Source organism: Schistocerca gregaria, chromosome 2, assembly GCF_023897955.1.
Source record: "Schistocerca gregaria isolate iqSchGreg1 chromosome 2, iqSchGreg1.2, whole genome shotgun sequence".
Taxonomy (NCBI): Eukaryota; Metazoa; Arthropoda; class Insecta; order Orthoptera; family Acrididae; genus Schistocerca; species Schistocerca gregaria.
This window is the reverse complement of record NC_064921.1, coordinates 47,872,538-47,894,711: the sequence shown is the minus strand read 5'-3', so window position 1 is coordinate 47,894,711 and position 22,174 is coordinate 47,872,538. Positions and strand designations below refer to the sequence as shown.

Here is a 22,174-nt window from a genome sequence, read left to right as displayed (position 1 = left end):
GAGCGATTTAGGGAAATCACGGAAAACCTAAATCAGGATGGCAGGACACGTGGTTGAACCGTCGTCCTCCCGAATGCGAGTCCAGTGTGCTAACCGCTGCGCCACCTCGCTCGGTCGCGAATCTCGCCGACGTCTTCAGCTGCTGTCTTATTACGAAGTCCAATTTTAGGGAAAAGACAGAGAGAAGAAACATGGTTAAAAATACATAAACAGACCTTTGGCAGAAAAAGCCATTCTCAAGCTCCGAGAGTTTGTATGAAACATATTTTATCAATCTCTATTTAATATTCGTTACTATAATCCATTGTATTGTCCCAATCCAGATCCGAACGAGCTAAATTAAAATAAGTAACATACCATTAGATATTCCCAACATATTGTCGATGAAACAGCAAGAAATACAGTACTAAAAGAAAGTGTACGTTTATGTCTGCAGTCGCAGTTTATTTGTCTACTGGCTACTGGATCCTATACACAATTAGCATCCTTATACCATCCCCTAACTCTCAGTCATCATACTTGCTTTTCAATTAGGTCTGTCAGGGACAAAACAAATACATTGCGACTGTAGTCACAAACATATACACTGAGTCATGGTGCAGCGATATGCCCACTTACATACGGCGTTAACATCGCGCACACAAGGTACGAAAAATCAGTGAACTGGCGTACCTCTTCCATGTACTCAGGCGAATCACGTGAAAAACTTTCCGACGTGGTTATGGCCGCATGATGAGAATTAACAGAATTTGAACGCGAAATGGTACTTAGAGGTAAACGCATGGAACATTCCATTTCGGAAATTGTTACGAAGTTCGGAGTTCCGAGACCCACATTGTCAAGAACGTGGTGAGATCTCCAAATTTCAGACATTGTCACCGCCCTCCTCCCTACCCCCCCCCCCCCCTCCCAAGCCACCGACCACGAAGCAGCCGACGGCTTTCAATTAACGACCGAGGGCAGCAGCGTTTGCATAGAGTTGTTGGCGCTAACAGAAAAGTAACAGCGCTTGAAATAACCGCGGAGATCAATGTGAGACGTACTACGAAGGTTCCAATTGGCACAGTACAGCGAAATTTAGCGTTAATGAGCCACCAAGCAGGGCCCATGACCTTTCGGTTTGGCTCCAGACGAGTGGGAAACCGTGGGCTGGTCAGATGAGTCCCAATTTCAGTAGGTAAGAGCTGATAGTAGGGTTTGAATATGGCGCAGATCTAACAGAGGCACGGATCGAAGTTGTCAACACAGCACTATCCAAGCTGGCGGTGGCTTCGTAATGTTGCGGGCTGTGCTTGCAGGGAAAAGAGCGGGTTCTCTCGTCTGATTTAATTGATTGTTGACTGGATATTGATATGTTTGGCCATTCATGGATTACATGATCACCGCGCGGGGTAGCCGCCAGGGTCCGCGCGGCTCTCCCCTTCGAGTCCTCCCTCGAGCATAGTTGTGTGTGTCGCCTTTAGAGTAAGTTAGTTTAAGTTAGGTTAAGTAGTGTGTAAACTTAGGGACTGATGACCTTAGCAGTTTGGTCCCATAAGAACTTGCCACAAATATCCAGTTTCCAACTACATGTTCCCAAACAACGATGCGCCATGTCATCGGGCCCCAGTTATTCCCAGTTGATTTAAAGAACACTCTGGACTGTTCGAGCGAATTGTTGGATACCCAGATCGCCCGTCTAAAATCCCATTGAACATTTAAGGTATATAATCGAGAGGTCAGTTCGTGCACGAAATCCTGCACCGACCACACCTTCGCAAATATAGACGGCTGTAATAGCACCTTGGCTCAGTATTTCTGCAGGCGACTTCAAACGACTTGATGAGTCCTTACCACGTCGAGTTGCTGCACTACACCGGATAAAGGTTCGGCACGATATTGGGAGGTATCCCATGACTGTTGTTACCTTCGTGTACTTGTTCAATACCATTGAAGACCTAACAATCGTCATGAACTATTGCATTATACATTAATTAGTCATTCGTTAAATCAAATGTGGCAACTGCCTTCCCGCAGTGGATACACCGGTTCCCGAGATATCACCGAAGTTAAGCGCTGTTTGGCGTGTCCGTCGCTTGGATGCGTGACCATCCCGCCGCCATGCGCTGTTGCCATTTTTCGGGGTGCACTCAGCCAATTGAGGAGCTACTCGACCGAATAGTAGCGGCTGCGGTCAAGAATACCATCATAACAAGTGGTGTGCTGATCCCACGCCCCTCCTATCCGCATCCTCCTCTGAGGATGACACGGCGGTCGGATGGCCACTCGTGGCCGGAAGACGGATTTATTATTATTACTACTTAAATCAAATGTGGAGTGGTAAACTGTACGATGGTTTAGTATCAACGTAACTTTCCCCCTCCTCCCTCCCCTTCAGCATTAGTTGTTAATATAGCTTTGTTAAAATTTCTTTTTCTTTTCGTGAGTTGAGTATACAAGTAATGACCTTGTCATTAAAATAAACAGCAAGGGCAGTAACTCGTTCACATAGAAAGAGTTGTCGGCTACGGTGTCGTCGCCGTCTCTCGGCTGTCGTTTTCAGTTGTGGAGTTGGACGTTGCAAACACACGGTGGAGCAGGCGGACAGCGTCCTGTGGTCAGCCCGCCCCACTCGCCCTGCTGCTGCGCTATCAAGTCTTGGACAACTTCAAAGTAACCAGTTCAGTCTCAAATAATTTTCCGCATTATGTTGCAGCTGTCGTTATCTTTTACAGTTAATTAAGATTTATTTTTCTTCTAATGCGTATGTTCATAAAATAAACTGAGAAGATTAAGTGGCTGGAACCTTGCAGTTCGATTTAGAGATCATACATATGATCAGAACAACATTGCCCTCGGTAGTCGTCTCACCACCGATAAACATGAATCAGGCCATATGCAGGATAATTTAGAAATTTGGCACAAGACACCAAAAAACTACACCTAAACGTGTTAGAAGAAAATACTTACTCACGGCAATGAACCCGTTGGTTCAGGTATTTCATTTGCACAACGTAAGATTAACATTTGTATCTTCGGCTGCATTAGAAGGAGTTAAATAGCCGTACATGTATGCTGAGGAGTACTTCTGAACCGTAGCTAAAGGTACGAAATTTGTCTGCTTAGGGATGAAGGTAATCCTATAATTCGAGAACAAAATTATATTGAACTTACCAATGGAAGGCCTGATGACTGAGGCGGGTAGTCCAGCAGCATGAGTGCGTATTAGATCCTCAGCGATTGCTTTGGTGAAGGTGTAAGTGTTGGGCCAATCACCCAGCATCCTGAAACATATTTGCATTCAGAAAAATCCTACTGAATCTGCGCTTGAATTAACATAAATCTTCCGAGTGAGAAATCTTAGCAGGATTTGAACAAAGGGAGTCACGTTGGAAAACTAGTGCACACTAAATTATTGCCTATATATCTCACTCTTATTTAAACCTGAACAGCTGGCGATTACACCATTGTAATTAGTCCTGCACACACGTGGACTCTGTAACCACCGTGCTAAACTGGTGTGCAAAACTTAAGGACGAAAGTAGTTTTCATACGATGTCAACTAACATTGCTCGACAAAACTTGGAACATACATGGAAAGAACTGTTACAGAATACACGGAAGTGACGAAAGTCGTGGTATGCACCTTCCGGCGACACGCGTGCGTGACTTACATACTTCCTGAAGCTCTTGAGTCGCCTCGTTGCATGATGCGACAACAGCGCTTCTAATGCCTGAAGTCAGAACTGTAGTGCACGCGATGTTGATGCTTACAGGGTAACGCACCGAAACGTATGGCGTTTACGGTCGAAGGTGTTCCCTCACAACAAACTATACCGACTTGAGTTGCCAAATTGGAAACAAATATTTTAGTCTTATACACGCCTACATAGCCGTATGAATAAGTGCGCCACTTCCGGGATTTGAATTAACTACGCCACATTAGTTCATAACAATGTTAACCTCCTGTAGGCGCGGGACAAGGGCGAAAGAAAAAAAGGAGTACTTTAATTTTTTATTTTCGTTATTGCCTGTAAGCTGCTGTTGAGCACCGCGTTTCGTAAAAAATGCCTTCTCTTGTTATATTCCTTCACAACAGATTGTGCTCCACCACACAACAAGTAAACAGGTTTTCTTTTGTTCATGATGAAGAAGTAATACTCGCAAGTGAATATACCCAAGCGTCAATAAACGATCTTCATTAAACTTAGCAGGTGTGTAGAGAAAGCGATAAAATGCATTAAATATTTTTTGTTTGTGCACAATTTTACTTTTAAGGAGTAAAAAACACCCCAACAGCTAATTTGACATATTACGTTTGGAGGACACAACAATATATAAAAGAAGTTTGTCGTATAACAGTTAAAGTTCTTGAAAACCATATAACCGAGTCTTGTATTAATTTGAATTTTTGCGAAATATCACACCAGCTTTAATTATTACTCAGAAATAAAAACTTTTGTTACAATACAAATTAAAGAAGCTTTCGAACTAATTTCATCCATGTCTAATAAAGCTGAAATATCATTTTTGCAAAATAAACTGTACACAATGTGCTGTCAAAGTATTTTCAACATATCTATCTAAAATATCTAAACATTCATTATTTATCTAGTTATTTGGGAATTTGAAATGAAGTCTCATGCTGCTTGACAGAGCGTAGGGGAACGATGCCATTATTTAATTTACTTAATTTATTTTGTATTTTGATTTTTTTTTGACGTTTGACACTCATTATTTGTTTATTGATTCACCGTTTTGCGTATGCATACTGTTTTAATTAAAAATTGTGAATATCTCATGTTCATGATGCAAAATCATTACAATAATAATAACCTGCAAATAAATGATTAAAAATAACGTTTACTCAACCCATACACAAAAAGTTAATGAAATATCTAAGCATAACATACATGACAGACGAAACAAAAAAAACACTAAATTCAGCAGGATTTCAAACTGTTGCCAATGATCTTCAAAATATCCAGATTTGTATTAGGCATATTTCAGAACATTGGTAAGGCTTGGCGAAAAGAATTGACTATGTACTAATGATTACAGCTTAATTATACTGTTTCTCAAGTAAAGACTGACATCAAAATCATTCAAAAATTCTAGATTTGAAAATCTTTTCACCAACTTCTTCCAACATTTAAAGCTGTACACATCTCATGACTGTATCTGTGCAACTGAGCCCCTTGCGATCATGAGATCAATTTTTTTGACCTCAGGTACGATGTTCTCTATGGTTCTTCCACATTCACAGCTCTAAGAATTTAACAATAATACAGATTCCTCTCACTCAATGGGAAAGAAAACATGTTCCAAACATCCTTTGAGCTGATCAGACGTTTGTTTACCAAGATTGATGCTCTCACAACGACATTCTCAGTCGAAACTCACCATTAGTTTCTATTAAAACTATGGAAAGGTGGGAGGTCAATGTGAAAAAACAATTTTGACCATCATACCTGAGGAGAAAACTTGGCCATTGGATCATCCTAAAGGACTCAATGGCACAGGAACTGACATAGCCTTCGATGTTGGAAGAACTCTGTGAGAATTTTGCAAATCTATTTCAATTGAATGATTTTGATGTCAATCTTCACTTGAGAAATAATACAAATAAGCTGCAGTCCCTAGAATATAATCAGGTCTGTCTGGCCATGTCTTACCAGTGTACATGTAAGATGCCTGATACAAATCAGAGTATTTAGAAGACCATTCTTGACAATTTGAAATGCTACTTAATTTTGTTTCCTTTATATTCTCTGTTGTGTGTATGCTGTGAAGAAATATCATTGATTTTATGAGTATAGTGTAAAAAAAATTTAATGTTTTGAGATTTATTTACAGATTATCATTATAGCAAATGGTTTTCTATCATAATAATATTTTACTTATTATTTTCATTTAGCAAAATACATGTATGTGAATGGTAAACTAATAAACAAAAATATAGATGGAAAGTGCAGAACAAAATATTTAAGACACAAAACAAATTAAGTAAAATTAATAACTAGACCAATAATGAAGGTTTAGATATTTCAACTAGGCTTGTTGAAAATACTCTGACAGCAGGTTGTATACAGCATATTTCCCAAAAACGGTGTTTCAGAAACCCGTTTTTTATACATGGAGATATGTAGCTCGAAAACTACTTTAATTTCTATTGCAACAAAAGTTTTTCACTTTTCAGAGTTAATTAATGCTGGTGGAATATTTTGAAAAAATTCATGTTATTACAAAGTTCCATATTATTACAATATTCAGTTATACAGTTTTTATGAATGTTAATTACATATCAACTTTCATATCAGGAACATTTTTCTGTATATCATCGTTTCGAAGATATTATCTCCAAATCTATCATGCCAAATTAACTTATGGGGTGTGTTTTACCACTTAAAAGCGAATTGGCAAAAACAGACAGAAATATGTTTTCCATTGTTTTGCTTTTTCACCAATATTGTTTAATGAGTCTAGGGAATTTCACCTTGTCAGTCCGTTTTGCCTGGGATTGTCCATACTCAGCATCTGCTTTTCTCTTCTGACTGCTGGACATTTTGCGAACAAACTCTGTGTAGGCACACGGTATTAACAAAACTAGAATAATACGTTATGCATGAACCGTTAACTGACAACTGTTTTATTCAGCAAGTTCCTCTGCTGATGTTTAGAATGTCATGTTTCGCATGTAGTTGGTAATTTTCGTGCCATTCTCGCCTAGTAACAACGTTTGAGATTTATCAGTGTGTATCACCGACGCACGCAGAACGTATTAAGTAACGTGTGTATTGTCAACGCTGATCCAGAGGCGAAAATATTTCTCCCAGCACCCATTCAAAGTACTGAGCTGCTTTCCCCATTCTCCGCATGCGCATCAGCAATGGGCCGTAACTTTGCATTCAGACTAAAACGTGTTTCTCTTTGTGGTTCAAATTCAGCGACCGCCAAATTGCATCATTTGCTACAAGATCGAGGCGAGCCGAGTGTCGATGGAAATTTACGAAAATGCGAGCACTTTTCTTTCTCTCCATGAATTTCTTCCGTGGGCCAGAATATATTCGTACAGTTGCCCGCCCATGCCTTAATCCAGAAGTGTTGCCTCAAGCCTTGATGTTATGATTGCAGATAGTCCAGAGTCACTCATCGAATTATCTGATGGAGTAAATGATGTGCATCGGTGGCGAGTTTCAAAGTCTGATTCGTTCATTATGGCCTTTGATTCGCCAATGCTGGACACATCAATCCGACTGCTGTTTTAAATGTCAATACTATGGCCAAACACAGCGTGAACCATATATCATGGAATCGAAGCTGGGAAATATTTCAGAAGGAAAAAAAGAATGAAGAGGTTAAAATTACCAAGCACTTATCCTTTGCTGTGGTACGAATGTAATACAAGTCCATGTAACCAGCCACGTTCATGACATCAGTTGTCTTATTGGTTAAGAAAGGTCGACATGTCTACACAAATTCACAAAAACGGCGTTAGCGCGAATACATGCTCCTGCAAGAGTAGCAGCTAACAAACTACTGTTTCCATAGCAGTAACAAGAAGACCAGTCTTAGAAAGTACTGAGGGCACCAATAATGCAGCCAGGCCTCAAGCAAGGTTGCAACAAAATATAGCCAGCAGTATTCCGAAATGTATATCTCGACTATTAGTGGCACTGAAAGAGAAAAATCACATGAACAAACAAAAAACATAAAGGGGTATATACAAACCCATCAGACCATCAAACGATGGTGTCGACGTATGAGTATTCACATGACCTAGGCGTCAATTACGAATACAGCTCCTTGCTTCTCTTCCTCAACACTAAATTGCAGGCAGTTGCTACAACAGGGCCTGCGCCTTTTAGGACGCCACTAGGCTTGTTGGATACTCCTTACGCGCAAATAATGAGTACACAGTTTCTTAGGATTTCAGTGATCTTCTTCTGCAGTTCTCCTAAAACTTCACTATTTGCGGAGATTTTAATACACGTAATATATTATGAGGATTTTGAGAACCTCACCTCTTCTAAAGCATTCTCTGCCATAGACCTCACAAAATGCTCTCATGCCGCACGGGGTAGCCTCATGGTCTTGGGCGCCTTGCCACGGTTCGCGCGGCTCCTTCTGTCGGAGGTCCGAGTCCTCCCTCCGGCATGGGTGTGTGTGTTGTCCTCAACGTAAGTTAGTTTAAATTTGATTATGTAGTGTGTATGCCTAGGAACCGATGACCTCAGCAATTTGTCCCCATAGGAACGTACCACAATTTTCCAAAATTTCCAAAAAAATGCTTTCATGTGCTCACTGATATTGCTCACTGGACAAATGGTCAGTGATACGCACTTCAGCGATAACATTTCCATCTGTATTCACCTCAAAGAGCAAACTGTAGATTGCCAAAGTTGATGTTCAGAAAGACTAATCGTTGTAAAATCGAGAAGAATTACAGGACTTGTTGATTGGAATGAGCAGTATAATGAGTACAGAATATATACTTTGAGTAAATTGAAGATGGACAAAAACAATTAGATGTAACAGAGATGAGATTAATGGTAAATTTAACAAGAACTATGCTACCTCTCAAGTGAAGGATTTTGTTACCTTCACTACCTCTATAATAAAAACTGGCAGCATATGTGTACAGCAAGTGTAAAAAAGAAGTGTTCATTAGAGCATCTTTTCTCTATAAGCATAAAAAGTATAGTTTAGGGCTGCATGTAGGCTGATAAAACGTACTGATAACACCCTCTAGAGCAGAAATATTCGAAAGTTAATCACTCACAAAGGTAGTAGCTGCGCAAGTTGTTCGTCGTCCATGACGCTGACCAGTTTTATTAGCTCTTCAGCGCTCAGTTCTGGAGGATAGAACTTCTCGTCGATTTCGTCTCTGGGGGCATTCGAGTACGCCGTCGACATGTAGACGAGAGCCTGCAACCAAGAAATTACGCTAAATTTCTTGGACGCCTTTATAAATGTTATACTTCTTGGAAATTAAAAGTTATTTCTTCTGCGCCCTTCTCAACTCATGCCCACTATCACATCTAATAATCATCATAGGAGATGATTTCAGCACTAAGTACAGCGGTATAAGGCTAAGGTTTGTGCATTTCTCCTGGTTTAATTTTTGTGCAAACTCTGACTAATCTTGGTCTGCATTTGTCTGCTGTCTTTGGAAAAGCATTTGTCTGCTGTCTTTGGAAAGGCTACATTCATTTGTTGATACGACTAGTGATTATCACCGTCGCGATATCGTGATGGTTTGGCACCTGATAGCGAACAGCCAGAGGCGTTGTCAACACTTAACCAGTAGCATATCGTCCCTTCAAATCATGCTGGTGATGGAGTGTTACGGCGAGCTCCCGTTGCGAATGAGTTGTGGAGTTGGCCAGCTATTACTATTGATCACGTTCTTTTGACTATAAGTTATTTAAAAAGAACGTATTTCAAATATTTTGGTCTGCTGACATACAATACTTCTGTTGATTTTTTTATTAAATCCGTATACTGACTTTGTTCCCTTGGGCGCCAATTATCACTCACGACTAGCTTAACTGTGGCATGCTGTTTTTCAATTAATTTATTTTTCAGGGCGCAGTAGTTACATTTCGTCTGTTCTAAACACTTCCATAGAAATAATTAACGTAATTAAATCTGGTGCCTGCACTGCAGTTCATCAACCAAGGCTTTTTTTCATAGTCTAGTCTACGAGAAAGGCATGAACAGGGAGATTTACACTCGTGCTCATAAATTAAGGTAATTGCAGAATGTGGTGCCCCACTACGTGGCGCTACACAAAAATGGCGCTGATAGCATAGGCACATAGGGAACACACACGACACAGATCTGTAAGTCCACAGTATTGGAGATAAGTTGAGAAAACTGTCCCAAAACACATGTACTACAAAACGCCACTGTTTCCTGCGCATGTACTCCGACATCAATATGGGACATGACCGCCATGCACACACACACACACACACACAGGCTGCACAACGGGTTGGCATATTATGGATCAGGTGGTCGAGCAGCTGCTGGGGTATAGCCCCCCATTCTTGAACCAGTGCCTGTCGGAGCTCATGAAGTGCCATAGGGGTTTGAAGACGTGCAGCGATATGTCGACGGAGGTCACTCCAGACGTGCTCGATGGGGTTTAGGTCTGGAGAACAAGGAGGCCACTCCATTCCACTGATATCTTCTGTTTCAAAGTACTCCTAAACGATGGCAACTCGGTTGGGCGATGTGCTATCACCCATCAGGGGGAAGGTGGGACCCACTGCACCACTTAAAAGGCAGACATGCTGGTGCAAAATGACGTCCCGATACACCTGGCCTGTTACAGTTCCTCTGTCAAAGACGTGCAGGGGTATACATGCATAATAATCACACCCCACATCATCAAACCACGACCTTCATACACGCCCCTTTCAAGGACATTAAGGGATTGGTATTTGGTTCGTTGTTCACGCCAGATGAAAAACGGGCGAGAATCACTGTTCAGACTATACCTGGACTCGTCTGTGAACATATCCTGGGACCACTGTTCCAATGACCATGTACTGTGTTCTTGACACCAGGCTTGACGGGCTGTCCTGTGACCAGGTATCAGTGGAATGCACCTTGCAGGTCTCCGGGCGAATAAGCCCTGTCTGTTCAGTCGTCTACAGACTGTGTGTCTGGTGACAATTGTTCCAGTGGCTGCGGTAAGGTCCCGAGCGAGGCTACCTGCAGTACTGCGTCGCCGTCTGCGGGCACAGATGTTCAGATATGGGTCTTCTTGTGGTGTTGTACACTGTGGATGTCCTGTACTGCAGCACCTGGACACGTTTCCTGTCTGCTGGAATCGTTGCCAAAATCTTGAGATCACTCTATGTGGCACACGGAGGGCCCTTGCTAAGACCTGCTGTGTTTGACCAGCCTCCAGCCACCCTAGTATTTTACCCCTCATAACGTCATCAATATGTGTTCTTCGAGCCATTTTCAACCCACAGTCACCATTAGCACGTCTAAAAACGTCTGCACACTTACTCGGTGCACCGTACTCTGACATGCACCAACACACCTCTGCGTGTGTGGACTGCTGCCAGTGCCACCTTGCGACAACCGCAGGTCAAATACACCGCATGGTCATATCCCGAGGTGATTTAAACCTGCAAACCGCCAACCAGAGCGTTGTTTCACCATGTATCAGCATTATCATTAATGTATGACCATGGGTGTATTTGTATATTACAATTATGAATGCTAAAACTGACTAAATGATTTATCGTTCTAAACAAAGTTTAATAGTTATAAGGTTCACCATTCCATTCCTCATCAGTAGCTGGATAAATATGCTTTACCCTGAATAAGTCTGGGCATACTGCACCTTAGAATTAAGATAACCGGAACTAGGACAGCATGTACCTGATTAATCTGAGCCACCATTCACCTTGAGGTTGGGCATACGCTTGGCGAGTGCGATGATCTCGCTGGTGAAGACCACATTGGTGACGGTGGCGGTCCGGAGGTCTGCGTCGAACCTGACAGTGGCAGCCAAGTGTAAGACGACAGACACCTTGCTGGTGAGCTCAGCAGCGTCTGCAGCGCTGATCCCCAGGCCTGGCTGAGCGCAGTCGCCCGGTATGGGTACCACCTTCTGTAGGTAGTCAGGACACTCCTGGCGAGCCCTGCTGAAGATCTGAGGACAGTACAAGTAAAGCGCTTTGCTTTGGAGCGACAGTTTGCTCTGGGTAGGATGTAACACAAAAGTATTATTAATTGGTCTCTACAGGGTGCTCAGAAAATGTGTGAAATGCTTGTAGGGATGTTACAGGGTAGGTTGTACTGAGACAGAAACGTTAAGAAAGAAATTCGATACGTTGCTCCGTTTCCGAGTAATTTAGCATAGAATTTGGCCAATCGTGGCGTCGTGCGCTCGCATTCAAGCGGCCTACCAGGGGCGGTGTTGCCCAACAAGTGCTTTGTCTTGTTACCAGAAACTTGAATTTACGCGCGCGACGATCTGGTGGGCTAACTTCAGTGCTAAATAACTCGGAAACGGCGGAACGCATCGGATGTCTCTCTTAACATTTATGTCTCAGTACAACCTGCGCTGCAACATCCCTACAAGCATTTACCACATTTTCTGACCACCCTGTATATCGTCTTTTGAGCAGTTTAGCTACTACTGGACGATGCAACAATGGAATTACTCGAATTGTTTTCAGGTTCTGAACAAATAGTGTTCCATCCAAAACAACTGTCTTACAAAACGGAATGTGTAACTATATTTCGTGGAAGTGTATGCCATTTTCGTGAACAAAGTATTCAGATTTTTAGGGTTAAATTAACATTAGTCGCAGCGAGAGGTGTAACAAGTGTTGAGTTTGTAAGGAATAGGAAGTTTATGAGCTGTGTGAGTTACCTTTAACAACAGACTGATTTAATTACAATTCAGAGAATCCTGATGGACGAACGTCAGCTTGCAATAGCCTTGTGTACATGCCCAAATTACAACCTTAGGAAGGTGTGGTGTGCTTACTGTAAGACCTTCGGTACACACACCATCAGATTATTTGACTTGTCGCTCCAACGAAGTAGGCGAGTTTCAGCAATATGTCTCGTGGTCTGATCGTGGCGTGTTTATCTTATGCCGTTAGGTCACACGATAGAAATGCCACCTGCACGCTTAGGGTAGCAGATTGACGGTGAACAACTTTAAACAGAACTTGATTAATTTTCACACACATTTATTAAATTAATAACAATCATAAACCTTACTTAACTTAATTCTGGATGCTATTTACAATTGAAAATCTGAAGTTCCTTTGGTCTTGGTACGTTAATCTTATTCTCACATATCTCTGATACTTGATAAAGTGTCTATTCATTAATCTTCATGGAATATGGTAATCTTATTAGACGCAGACTGAAACATGACTATAGTCAGGTACAGACAAATGTAGACTGGTACATACTAATGCAGACTGGTACAGACAGGTGTAGATAAATGCAGACTTGTACAGACTAATGCATACTGACTATTTGAAGGTCTGTACACTCGTTATAATACATCGAGCGTTCAGGTATCACTGCGCGAGTGTGATCCGCGAGGAGAAAAGGTTCTACGTTAGCAGCAATCTCATTTCCTGCGTTACATACTAATATGCGGATCGGCGGAAGCAAAATTTTGTGTACGCGCTGACTACGCGGATCTACGTACACAACAGAAGCGTAAATATAAATAATGCACTGCCTGACAAAAGAAAATGAAAAACTAAGCAGGGGAGGAGGAACAAAATTAAACTTCACTGGCCTGGATGCATGCACTGATTCATTTGGGAAGGGTGTCATAAAGTCGTTGTATCCTCTCCTGAGGCGAGCTGACCCACAACTGTTGGAACTGGCTCCTCATTTCCTGACAACTGGCGCAGGGACTGAGTTGATATATGAGCTGGCCCCACAGAAGTCGCATTGGGGACAAATATGTGGACCTTACTAGCCATGGGAGTACCTCGAAACCACTCACACTGTTCATAGAGGCATATACGTGGAAGAGGATTGTTCTCTTGAAAAATGGCACCAAGATATCGTCACAGGGAAGGTAGCACAGGAGAACACAGGATGTGACATAACATTCTCACTTCAGACTTCTCAATCACCACCAGACGTGACCTGAAGTCATACCTGATTTCGTGTCACACATCGTCTTTTGGAAGAAAGGGATCTCTTCCCATGTCATCGCCATGCACACCGACGACGATAATCTGGAAGAGCGAAGAACCTGGATTCATCACTGAACGCAATGCAACGCCAGTGATCAGCATACCTTCCATACCATGCATAATTCAAAATACAGCTGTTTGCATTGTGGTTTTTACGCCATCAAACGCTTATGAGAGTATTAGTCGACCATATTATTATTGCCCTCGGAGTGGGGGTGCTTCAGTCAGTTTGTCGTGAGTTTTTATCGGGATATTTCTCAAAGACACGCTGAAAGACTTGGTAGTATACGCACAACTGTTTTGAAATCATTCACACCGCAATGCCTTTCCAGCACTGTATTGGTTCAATGTAGCGTCAACGCGTTACATTGACGCCAAGTGCAACAATATTGTGGTCGGGTAATAATTCTCTAGTGAGCTGATCGCAGAATTAGAAGAATAATGCAAAATGATAAAGAATGCTACCTGCTCTTAGATGGGAGGTGCAAATGTGAAGGAGATTAAGAAATTATGTTATGTCATAAATAAAAGAAAACTTACATCTAATGTAACTGAAATTTTCTCTTGTATAGCACTCATGTTTTCCGATTCATATTTTGCATCTCCAGTGGTCTACAATAAATACAAAATTATCTATATAAGTTTTGCAGGAATTCCTTGGCAGTTTGCTTGAGTCTAGCTATTTCTATCGCTAATTATACCGTTGTGTTTTTTATTTATATTCATTTTTCATGTGCATGCAGCATGCAACCATTTGTTGTTCTATATGCATGAAAGGCACATACTGAATATTACCTTCTGCATAATATGTACATGCTTGCACTGCTTACTCATGTGACTGACTTGGGGATCATGGGAGCTGTAGGAGTGGAGAATGAAATGAAGTTTTGAGATAGGGATGGAGTATGTGTAGGTGATACGGCAGTGTGTGAGTGTTTGTGTGTGTAATTTTTTTAAATTCCCTTATTTTCGTAATTTCCTTTCTTCTGTTTATTTATTTTATATTCGCAGTTTGAATAATAGTTTTCTGTTATTGCTGTTTTGATCATTGACATTTTTATGGCCTTCTCTATGAAATTATCTTCCAGCAGAGTGAGCATTCCCATTCTTTGCTGTTACACCATAAGAGTGCCGTATCTGTTTTTATTCCAGTGTGATGGTGATTTTCTTTTATTAAATGTTCTGCAGATGTAGTTGTTGTTGTGGCCTTCAGTCCTGAGACTGGTTTGATGCAGCTCTCCATGCTACTGTATCTTGTGCAAGCTTCTTCATCTCCCAGTACCTACTGCAACCTATATCCTTCTGAATCTACTTAGTGTAGTCATCTCTTGGTCTCCCTCTACGATTTATACCCTCCACGCTGCCTCTAATACTAAATTGGTGATCCCTTGATGCCTCAGAACATGTCCTACCAACCGATCCCTTCTTCTGGTCACGTTGTGCCACAAACTTCTCCTCACCCCAATCCTATTCAATACTTCCTCATTAGTTATGTGATCTATCCATCTAATCTTCAGCGATATGAAATGGTTATGTTCAGTCTTCAGTACTCTTACATGAACTTTGTACCTGATTCTTGCAGCCAACACAGTACATTTAGAGCTGCAGCTATTACATAATAGTTTATACATTCCTGAACTGTTGAATTTACCTTTCTCTTTTGTCACAGTTCTTAATTTCTTCTGCATTGACAAATCTGAATGTTAATCTTATTTGTAGCCGTCTTTTTTAAAAAAAAAATTGTTGTATTAACTATAAAAGGAACAGTTATAAAAAGAAACACAACAGGTTAATGCTAATGAATAGACAGAAAAGGTGGATAACACTTTAAAAGATATTAAACTGCACTCACAAAAAACAGAAACAACACTTAGTACAAAATATCCAGCAGCAGCAGTGGTCAGAAGTTAACCCAACTTACATAAAAACCGCTTAGATATGAGATCAGCTATTAATTTAAACAGTGCTCACACAAATAACATTACAAAGTTTGCACACAAATACTTTAAAGAACATTTCAAGCTAGAGTATAACAGAAATATAAAAGAAAACTCCTTAGATCCAACCCAAAAAGCAAAAGATACACATATCACATCAACTACAAAATTAGAGCTAATCCAAAAAGCAAAAGATACACACATCACATCGGCTACAAAATTGGTATTCTTTGACATGAAAGACATGTGCACCTCAATCCCACTTGTGACCACAATGAATATTGTAAGATAACAACTGAGAGGAAATGCAGAAGTCCCAAAACCACTATAAAAGAACTTATACAAGTAATAGAAGTGATCACTGAACAAAACTTCATTCACTTTAACAGTTCATTCAATCTACATAAGGAAGCTCTACCAATAGTAAGACCAATCTCATACATACAAGCAGATACCCAAATGAATCGCACAGAAAACAAAATTTTTGTAGAAGTAATGGTAACAAATATATTTATATATAATATATGGACACAAATATGTAGATATCATATACCTCACAGATGAATCACACGAACATATAAGCAGATTACACCAACAGATAAGAAAGATACACCACAACATCCAGTTCGGCATGGAAATAGTAACAGAGGAGGCAATGCACTACCTCGAGCTACAATTTCGTAAAATCTAACAAAAGGCCCAACTTCAACGCTTTCAGACAGGAACCAGCTACAGAAATAACATATAAAGGGTTCTCAGTACCTCTACCAGTAACAAAAATTGTTAACTAATGTATTATTTATTTATTGTGTGTCATGTTTCGAGGGTATACCTCATGATCAGGCTATATGGCATTATAAAAGCAATTTCGCAGTAGGATCATGCGGATTATAAACAGCCTTTTCATAAATGCTGTGGTTAACCTGTGGATGAAGAGAAAACCTACAAAGAGGCGATGTCACAGTCATTTAGTTCGTTCTTATCACATGGCAGTCTGGTTGTGATGAGTTCAGGTGTTTCCATTTCTGTGGCTCTCTTTGCTTTCTTGATCACTCTTCACAAATTTTCACATATGTACCAGTAACTTGGAAACACGATCACAAAAACAAATCTGTAGTGCAGTGGACAAGATGGCTGTCAAAATACAGCTGGTTTCGATTTGACTATCGATCTGTCGATCTATGTGGTGTCAGATGTTTGTAATGTCTTCTGCACAACTTGTTATCGTATAACAAATGTAGGTTGACGAAATACATTACAAACTGAGCATCTGTAACAAATTATTGTACAAATGATGGTACAAAAACTATTTATTTTACACTGTTCTAAGCTATTGCTGGGTCTAGAGTAAATGACTTTAATGCTATGTATCTTTTATTCTAAGTGTACTGTAGTGAAACTGGAGAAGAAATGTGAATTTTTGAAGTCTGTCATTTCAGTCAGTCTCGTTATTCCCCATGTGAATATGGATGAATATTTCTATTTCTTCCAAGATGTACGTTTTCCAGCTCTTTTCTAAATTATGTTGTACTATGTTGTCTATTGTAACACAGTGTCCTACTTCATTTATATGTTTCGCTGTAGCTGATTATAAGGTTTGCCAAGTCTGAAACAGTCAATGTGTTCCTTAAAGTTCGTTTTAAAATTTATTGCCATTTTGCCAATATAATATGTATTGCAATGACTGCACGTAAATTTATAAATTCCTTATTTGTTCAGTTTCTCTTCAGGATGTGATATGTCATGTACCAGTTACTTTTTTAAGTTGTTGTTGGTAACAGAAGTGATCCTGATGTCTGTTTTTTTAAAAAAACATTATTTTGACTATGTTTCGACCGTGACTGTCTCAAAAAATATGTAAAGGTTTTTGAGTACAACTACCAGTCACAAAAATTGTTAACTAATGCTTTTTTATTTATTGTGTGACATGTTTCGAGGGTATACCTCATCATCAGGCTATATGGCATAGTAAACAATTTCGCAATAGGATTAAGCAGATGTTAAAGAGCCTTTTCATAAATGCTGTGGTTATCATGTGGAAGAAGGGAAATCCTTGTAAGTGCGAAGTCACTTTGTAAGCTGGTCTGATATTTGCATGAAAATGTTTTGTAACAGTCACTCACTTTGTTCGTATGGCGTGCCAGTCTCATTGTGAGGAGTTTAGGTGTTTCCATTTCTGTGGCTCTCTTTCCTTTCTTGGTCACCACAAATATCACACACGTACCAGTAACTTACAAACACGATCACAAAAACACATCTGTAGTGCAGTGGTCAAGATGGTGGTCAATATACAGCTGGTTTCGACTTGACTGTTAATCTGTGTGGTGTTAGAAGTTTGCAATTTCTTCTGCATGTCTTGTTATCGTATGACAGACGTAGGTTGACGAAATACATTACAAATTGATCAAGAAAGCCAGGACAGACACAGAAATGAAACACCTCAGGTCATCACAACGAGACTGCCATGTTATAAGAACAAAATGAGTGACAGTTACAAAACATTTTCATGCAAACAGCAGTCCAGCTTCCAAAGTGACATCGCGTCTTACTAGGTTTTCTCTTCTTCCACAGGAGAACCACAGCATTTATGAAAAGACTGTTTAACATCTGCACGATCCTACTGCGAAATTGTTTCTATAATGCCATATAGCCTGATTATAAGGTATACCCTCGAATCATGTTGCACATTAAATAAATAATACATTAGTTAACAAATTGTGTAACTGGTAGCGGTGAATAAAACCCGTTACATATTTTTTGAGACAGTCACGGTCCACAAATATTCACAATGGCTTCAAATACAGGATAACAATTAACCAGAAATCTAACCACCAACATTCTCAATAAACAACAACGAGCCTGCGCAAAACACCTCTAAGAAAAAAGGACTATGCAGAAGAATGATAATCAGCAAGGAACAAAACAATTGATAAAGCGGAGACATAGTACAGAGACTGCATGATACCAATATAAAGAAAATACAGACTGAAGACAGCAAAATTAATGACAGACCAAATAGATTAACAAATAAAAAACGCACAGAATGCAACTCACACCACAAAACACACGTCATTACAGTGCACAACCAACTCACTCACACGAATAGTAACATCTTCAGAAAGCACAAAACTAATATAGACCTCGAGATAAACAGCACAATAAAAAATAACTAAAAACTATGATAGAAGACAGAGATAAATTCAACAGTTCAAGAACACAGTGCCCTACCATCTACCCTTCTTAAATTCCCATCCCGACACCAAACTCCACTATCCCTTCATGCAGCTCCCATGATCCCTCAATCATGTGACTAAGCAATGAAAGCATGCGTAGTATACTGCAGTATAGGTTATGTGTATAGAAATTTTTACTGGGAGAAACCTGTACTATGTACATCTAGCACGTATAAAATAACAAATGGCTACATGAACAGGACTGTGTTCTAAATCTCGTTGGGCTACAGTAGGACGTAAGGACTAGTGAACTCTGCATAATATTTGTGTGCAGTGCTGTAATTTTTCTGTTGTGTAATTGGTTGGAGGTTTCACAAATGCCGGAAACATGAGTAGCGAGTGCACAGAAGACGACTGAAGCCCTGTAGAAGCAAGTATCTGAACTGCAAAAATAAAGCGCCATATTGCACAGCAAGTGGGCGAACAGCCTCCATACATGTGCATAGGCAAGTTGAGCCAGTAGGGGCAAAGGTGCTATTTCCTGTATACATTCCTCGCGTTGATTCTGTTAATGATTTAAAGGCTGCCGCTTAGATAGGGAATTGGTTCGATGAAACATGTTTGAATATGGCCAGGCTACATTTGGTTGGTGAATCATTATCATACGTTATGTACCATGAAAGACTGGATAAAGTACAGAAGTTGAGGCACTTTAGGATTGGAATATACATTGGGGGGAAAAAAAGGAGACAGAGAAAGATTTTTCAGGGAGTTGCTTAATAGTCTGTCACAGAAACATAAGGAGTCAATTGAGGCATTTTAGGATAAAGTCAGTGAAGTCAACGCTCATACCTATGAATTAACGCAGAATGTGGATGTGGGAAAATTTATTTAGGAAGCAGTTGAAAACAGGACGTTGGTGTGTTTGGGATAGGATTGCTAGTGGATATGTTCAGCAGTGTGAGGGATGAATATCCACATTCTGCTGTTATAGTGGTTACAAAACTGGAGGAAGGGGTTGGGATAGATGGGATATTTTCTTCGTCCGAGTTTGTAAATCTCTGTTCTCTCGCCACATGAAGAAACTGTGTGGCGACCCTGGTGTTAAAGATGTGCGGTAGCGGGTTATTAGGCGCTTGAGTTCACAGTAATAATCAGAATTGATAGTGTTCATTAAATGCCAATGGGAATTCCTCAACCGTCGGCTGGCGTTCCCAGTAAAACAGAACACCGAAAAAGCCACTGCAGTGGTGGAGTGTTGCCTCGAGAGCGTAGTTAATGGAATGGAGCGACTCGTATGTCGGTAACTAATTTGGACTCCTCGATATAAATTACATGGAATGGGTCACAATAATGTAGCTTCATGAGGGATCGACAGTGCTCAGTTTCACTACTGGAGCAAGGAATTTTCAGAACAACGTGGAGGAGTTGTCACATTTCAGTGAGAGATACTGTGTGATCTTGCGACTTGACTTTCTAAGCAAATATCATGTAAAAACTGGCCGTTTGCAGTACACTGTTGAACTCAGAGGAATCTTGTTTTAGCTGGGAATCAGAACTGCTAGTGTTACATCGCCTCAGGGTACAAGCGTCGCCACTGTCATAGCATCATCAGATGGCACGAACTAATGCACGTTTTGTCATGATTACTGCTACCTGAAGGCAATGACTATTAGAGATGCATATACAACACCAAATACGACGGTGACTCTGGACAACATGGGTCAGTGTGAGAAGTGGCTGTCATCAGTTGGGAGTGGTTCAGGACCATCCGAAGACCACTTTTACAGTACCTTAGGCCCATTATCAATGCTGTCGAATGTCATTTGGTCTTAAGAATGCATCGACTACCTTCCATAATCTACTAGACAGAGAACTCAGACGAGTGAAACCAAAAAAGTAGACGGTTCATCTCAGTGATATCATTATATTTTGTAAGAATGTGGGAGAGCATGTGCAGAGGCTGGAGGAAGTTCTCATGAGGTTGTTCATAGTATCATTGATGCTGGATATCGATAAATATCACTTTACAGCAACGCAGATGGATTACGTAGGTCATATGGTTAAGCAGGAGGATGTCAAAACTCATCCAAATTCCATTTACGCAGTCTGTGATTTTATGCCACCACAGGTAACAAAACAGCTTCAGACGTTTTTTGGGCTCTGTAACTACTTTGCTGAAATTCCTGAATCGTTGTTTATGGTGTTGGGCAAAGAAGTGACATTTCAGTGATCATGTGACTGTGAAACTGTGTATCAGAATTTAAAACAGGCATTAACAGGGAGTATAGTATTGGCATTTCCAGATTTTAGTACGAAATTTATTTTATCATGTCATGCAAGTAATCTAGAGGCTGGATGTTTTCTCTGTCAGCATTTGGATGGTAAAGAACATCTTGTAGCATAACCATCAAGACGACAGAATAAAATGGAGCAGAATTATTCTATGACAGAGAAAGATGTGTTTATGGGTATTTGTGGCGTGAAGTGCTTGTGTTTTTACTTATATGGCATAAAGTTTGTTGTTGTAACAGACTAAGTGGTTACTGGGCCTATAGTATCCACTGAATAAGTTGGCATGGTGGGCTTTGAAACTAAGCGATTTTGATTATGAGGAGGTACATAAATCTGGGAAAAAGCATAGTAACACCAATAATTTAAGTATAAAGGTTTGAGTTTTGCAAGTGTTGGATGTGAGCATTGCCGAATGGCAAGGATGGTAAGTCCTCTTCTGAATACCTATTATGACCACTGGGATGTTTGTCTTCCAGTCGTCACTTCTCAGTAAAACTCTAAAATTAATAGTGTGACTGGTCTGTCACAATATAGATACTTTTCCACAATTGCCTGTGTCACCATCAGCCCAAGATCCCAATTTGAAAAGCGGAAGAAGCAGAAGAGATCACACAAACTACCTGATGCGCTTAGGTGGTGTACAGCAGGAAAATGCATTCCCCCTTTCTTGTAGTGAAGCCTGGGAATGGAAGAATCGGGCTTTCAGTGAATACATCTTCGTAAATCTTACGTGATATTTGACAGAGAGTGAAAAAAGCGAATACAAATGATCAAGCGTTAAAACGACCAGGATAACATTTAGGTAGATCATTCACTACCAAATAGGTCAGTGGGTTTAAGTAATAAATCCGTACACACATAAGGGTAGGACCAGAAAATTTTTGACCTGATACAAAGGACAACATCAGCTCATAGAAATGACACTACTTGTCAATGTTAACTTGCCATTGACGTTGTGGGATGAATGAAGCCATATGAAGTAGCTATAGATACTTTTCCACAATTGCCTGTGTTGCCATCAGCCCAGGATCCCAATTTGAAAAGCGGAAGAAACAGAAGAGATCACACAAACTACCTGATGCGCTTA

At 40.4% G+C, this 22,174-nt stretch overlaps 1 protein-coding gene across 2 annotated transcripts in view; it reads right to left on the bottom strand.

Annotated features, from left to right (window-relative positions):
* Positions 1-22,174, bottom strand: part of LOC126336286 (fatty acyl-CoA reductase wat-like) — a 121,278-nt gene that overhangs the window by 73,011 nt on the left and 26,093 nt on the right. For both annotated transcript variants that reach the window (XM_049999820.1, XM_049999819.1), the window contains exons 3-5: positions 11,408-11,656; positions 8,762-8,907; positions 3,154-3,263 (exon numbers count right to left, since the gene is read on the bottom strand). In XM_049999820.1, the coding sequence (XP_049855777.1) occupies positions 3,154-3,263; positions 8,762-8,907; positions 11,408-11,656 (505 nt within the window). The remainder of the gene's footprint in view (positions 1-3,153; positions 3,264-8,761; positions 8,908-11,407; positions 11,657-22,174) is intronic.